This window comes from Varanus komodoensis, unplaced genomic scaffold (genome assembly GCF_004798865.1).
Source record: "Varanus komodoensis strain SLA01 unplaced genomic scaffold, ASM479886v1 scaffold40, whole genome shotgun sequence".
NCBI lineage: Eukaryota > Metazoa > Chordata > Lepidosauria > Squamata > Varanidae > Varanus > Varanus komodoensis.
Window position 1 is genome coordinate 6,358,075 of NW_025335942.1, and position 4,796 is coordinate 6,362,870.

General features: G+C 57.7%; 1 protein-coding gene across 1 annotated transcript in view; it reads left to right on the forward strand.

Moving 5' to 3' along the window:
• The window catches only part of FOXA2 (forkhead box A2), a 3,207-nt gene extending 2,632 nt beyond the window's left edge, over positions 1-575 (forward strand). Inside the window, exon 3 of the mRNA XM_044442924.1 lies at positions 33-575. Within this exon, the coding sequence (XP_044298859.1) occupies positions 33-575 (543 nt within the window). The remainder of the gene's footprint in view (positions 1-32) is intronic.
• The last annotated feature ends 4,221 nt before the right edge of the window (positions 576-4,796 follow it).

Consider the following 4,796-nt stretch of genomic DNA (forward strand, 5'->3'; position numbering starts at 1 on the left):
AGGCCTCCTCGCAGCCGCCGCCGCCGCCGGAGCGCGACGCGGGCCCCGGCGCCGCCGCGCCCGAGTCGCCGCACGCCAGCGCCTCGCCGTGCCAGGAGCACAAGCGCGCCCTGGGCGAGCTGAAGGGGCACCCGGAGCCCGCGCCGTCGCCGGGCCCGCCGCAGCCGCAGCACCTGCTGGTGCAGCACCACGGCCACGCCGCCGCGCTGGCGCACGAGGCGCACCTCAAGGCGGAGCACCACTACGCCTTCAACCACCCCTTCTCCATCACCAACCTGATGTCCTCGGGCGAGCAGCCGCCGCCGCCGCCGCCGCCGCCGCACGCGCACCACCCGCACGCGCCCCACCCGCACGCGCACGCCCAGCACCACGCGCACCCGCCGCACGCGCACCACAAAATGGACCTCAAGGCCTACGAGCAGGTGATGCATTACGCCGGCTACGGCTCGCCCGTGCCCGGCAGCCTGGCCATGGGCCCCGTCACGAACAAAGGCGCCCTCGAGGCCTCGCCCTTGGCCGCGGACCCGTCCTACTACCAGGGCGTGTACTCGAGGCCCATCATGAACTCGTCCTAGAGGCCGCGGCCGGGCCGGCGGGGGCGCGGAAGGCGAGGGCGCTTTGCGCGCGGGACGAACGGACTCGGCGCCGCCAGCCGCCGCCCGCGCCCCGGGGGCGCGCTCCGCGAAGACGGCCTCGTGCTCGCCTCCTCGCCTGCGCCCGCCCGCGCGCCCGCCCGCGCCGAGGTCGGAAAGGACGGGCGCGGGATGCGAGGCGCCCTGCGGCCGCGCGCCCGGCCCTCGAACTCAGCCCTGCTCCCAGCGGGGCGCGCCCCCGGCGCACCTCGGCGATGCTGCTGCTCTGTCCCGGGACGCGCGCCGACCTTTTCTCGCCGACTCCGGGAACGGAAAGATTAGGAAACCAAAGCGCCCGCCTCGAGGAGAAGCGGGGAGCGCACGGCCCGCCTGCCACCGGCCTCGCTCCGGACCGCCTCCGTTTCCTTCTGACCCCATTTCATTTTCTTTGAATTGGAGGTTGCTTTTTAGACGATCCCTTGTCTGTTTCTTTGTTTGTCACGGGGGGTTATGAATATATCTATTTTTGGGGGTGTGAAAGCAACACAGAAATAAGCGTGTGCCTGAACCGATGTTAGAGTTTAAAACCGCGGATCAAAAAACTGTAGCGATTTGAAGTCCAAACAAGAAAAAAAGAAAAAGAAAAAAAGAAAAACAGGGGGGTGGAGAGAAGGACTTTAGATTGTAATTTGACACGTGAAGGTTTGATGTTACCGGGAGAGTAAATGAGCCTGATCGAATTAATTTATCGTTTCTGTACGCTTTATTTATGGCTGATAAATGTGTATTCTGGTAACGACCAGTCACATTCTCACAAACCTATATTAAAATGCTGTTGGAGATATTTCCCCTTCCTTCATCTTTTAAAAAAATCATGAAATCCGTAATGCAAAGGGATTCAGAAAAATGTACTGTGCTTGGAGTTGGATTAAAAAAGGGGTGGGCATACGGTTTCTCTCTCTTTGCATAGAAAATGCTTGGAAGAATATGTATATTTAAAGCATTCCTATACCCGCTCATCTGGTCCAAAGGCCCTTGAAACTAGGTAAGGCTTGCATTTGAATAGCAAGGTATAGCTGTGCACTGCAAGAGACTTATATAAAACAAAATACATATAAAATGTATTCTGTTTCCGCCTATTGATACTCTGAAGAGAACTTGTTGCTCTCTAGATTTTTTTTTTTTGGTCTACAACTCCCATCATCCCTCACCACTGGCTAGGGCTGATGGGAATTGTAGGCCAAACAGTTGCAACATTGCAGGTTTTCCACCCTGGTGCTACTTTAGTGGGTGGGTTTCCTTTGCCGCAAGTCTCACTGCGTTTCCCCAAACCTCCTCTGGCCAGACCTGTGCAGGTTCGCCGAACCGTTTTCCGTTCTTCTTGCTGCTGCTGTCAGGCACTTAATATACTTCCCTGTGAGCTGAAAAACAGTGACAATTTAAAACAAGCGGACACGATAAAGGGGATATTAAAACCCATAAAACATTAGACCGCTGATGCACCAAGTTCAACGGAACTTCTCTGGTGTGGCGAGATGGCATCTTTACTCCCAAGCAGCGGCGCATAGACATGCAGCTGGTGGAGGAAACTGCCGCTCGACTCAGCTTGTGACAGGTTGTGTCCCGTGTGCCTGCAGTGTCGGGCGGCCGGGGTCCTGCTCCCGGCCCAGATTCGCTCCAGGCGTTTTGCTTACATGACCTTTTCACGACTGAATGGACACAATTCTGTGCCTCTCTGCACGGAAATAAGCTCCACTATATTAAATGGGGCTTGCTCTCTAGTCATTCCTTTCGGGATTGCAGCCCTTACGTGTTTGGGATCCAGCTTTCTTGCAGTCTTCCCACTGACTTCGGGGAGTGCCTGGGATCGTAGCCACGGTAGAAAAGAATGTGCCCCCACCCCCAGCTGCCATTCAAAGGTTCTGTAAGGCTGCAGTGCTATATCTGGGGATACGCGCCATGAAACTCACATTTGCTTCTGAGTAGAAGTGGAAAATTGCATGGCAGGGCGTTGTGAGGAACGTAGGCACTAGCACAGCTGTGTCTGCCCCAAAATGAGTCCCACTAAATTCAACGGGACTCACTCCCAGCCGAGAGCACCTGCTCGCAGCATTAAATACAGACAAGATCCAGCCAAAGTTTGCTATACCTGAGTTGGGCCTTGGAGCCAGGAGGTTGACTTTTTACATACAAATAATTAAAAACAGTTTACCATATTGTCTTCAACAGACAGGTGCCATCCAGATGAACGGAGCCTCTTGCCTTCCCCAACCCTTGAACTTCTAGGCTGCTGGGTGTCTGCCATCAGCTCCACTCATTTCAGAGTGAGAGTCCTTCGGCTAGTAAGGAGCTTACTTCTGGCAGGGTGGCAGAGCGAATGCTTTAGGGCCAGAGCGCATCTCAGGCCCTCCGAGTGCTCCCTGCCCGCTCCTGTCCGTAATCCAGACACCCGCTCTGTCACCTGGAACCGCGATCTGTTCCTTATTACTGTCTTGGGCGAGGCGGGAGCCGAACTTCTCAGGAACTGGGGCTTAGCCCAAGAAGCGCACAGTGCAAACTTTGGCAAGTTTAGAGAGCAAAAGGGTTTGTATCTCCCAACATGCCCAGCCGGGAGTTGTTGACCTTTTCCCTACTTGCTTAGCGGGGCGCCGCTCTTCGAGGTCGAATCAAACCTCGAGCTGCTCATCTCCCGTCTCCGCCTTAGCGCGCCCGCAATTCCTTCAAATGTTTCGGGCTATTCTAGCTTTCCCTCCTTAAAGCTAACCCGCGCCGGGCGGACTCCTCTGGGCAGCTAGTGAGGGTGGGGTCGATCCATTTCTGTGCCCGGTTAGGACGCACCAGCGCTGGTGCCCGCCGCGACTCTCTGAATCCGAATTCGAGCCCCAGTGGATGGGCTGAGTTTTCTCGGATTTGGATCCCGATTCGGGGCAAGGGATAGCCCAGAGGCTGCGCGCCTCCCGTCCTCGCAGGGCGCCCTGCCCCGCGCGCCCCGCGGATCGGGCGCTGTACGCCCGGAGCTCTCCCCTCCCGGTGTCCTTTCCGCGCCTTCCTCTATCCGCTGAACAGCAGAGGGGGCCCCGATCCGCGCGACCTGACTCATCCAGGGAGCCGCCGGTGCGGGGGTGCCGGTGCAGGGGGCCAAGGGGAAAGGGGCGGCGGCTCCGGACCCAAGCCCGGCGCTGCTCCTCCTCGCGGGACCTCGGCGGTGGGGCAGCCGCGCCTGAACGCCGGGCTCCGAGTCCAGCCCCCTCCCCGCCGGGGGACCCCTGGAGTGGCAGGCGATGGAGCGGGGGGGGGCGACGGCAGGCAGCCCCCGGTCGCTCCCACGATGCTGTGATTTCAGGGAGCTTTAATGCCAAACTGCACGTGTTCGGATTATTATTATTATTATTATTCCAGGACTGCAGCGTGAAGAGTGATATTAATCGTCACACAACATGGCTGTCTGAAGCGGGTTGAGGACTTAAGCCCATTAAACTGAGCGTCTAAAATTAACAAACGGAATGCCCTGCCAGGGCATCCCAGACCTGTTCTCCACAGCAATCCCTGGCGGTCTACTCACGAGTCAGTCACCTTGTGTCCCGTGGGGGTCCCCCCCCCCCCGCCACTAGACGGGCATCGGAATGCCCACTGCAAGCCGTCGGGGCTGCTTCTCCTAGGTAGAGACCCTAAAACCGTGTGGACGTGATGGTCCGCTTCCAAGCAACGAATGCCTGGAGAGGCGGGGGCGGGGGCGGGGGGGGGATCCTGAGCCCCTGGGTTTTAGTGGGAGTGGCGCCCCCTGCTATCCTAGGCAGCCAGTCCCATTGCCAGGTGTGAAATCGCAATCCTATCTCTGCTGATAGACATCTCTCAGCAGCACGGAACTTAGCTGGGGTTTGACTTACTTCCGAGTAAAGCTGGTCCTAGGCATGGCACTGAAGTACATTCAGCGGGACTTACTCCTGAGTCGTCTATCCAGGTGAGGATGGAGAAGATTTTCCGGGGAAAGGAAGTGTAACAGCATCTCATTTCATGACCCCCATCATTGCGGGTGGTACTGATGGTAAAAGCTCTTTGCGGGACTTGAGCGCTTTTTAGAGAATTCAGAACACGCCTGAGGGTTTTTGTTGTCATTTTCACAACAGCCTCGTGAGGTAGGCCGGCGTTAGTTCTGCATTGCAGACAAGAAGCCGAGGCCGAAAAATCGCGGGGGGGGGGCTGGGAGCAAAGACAAGGGGCAAA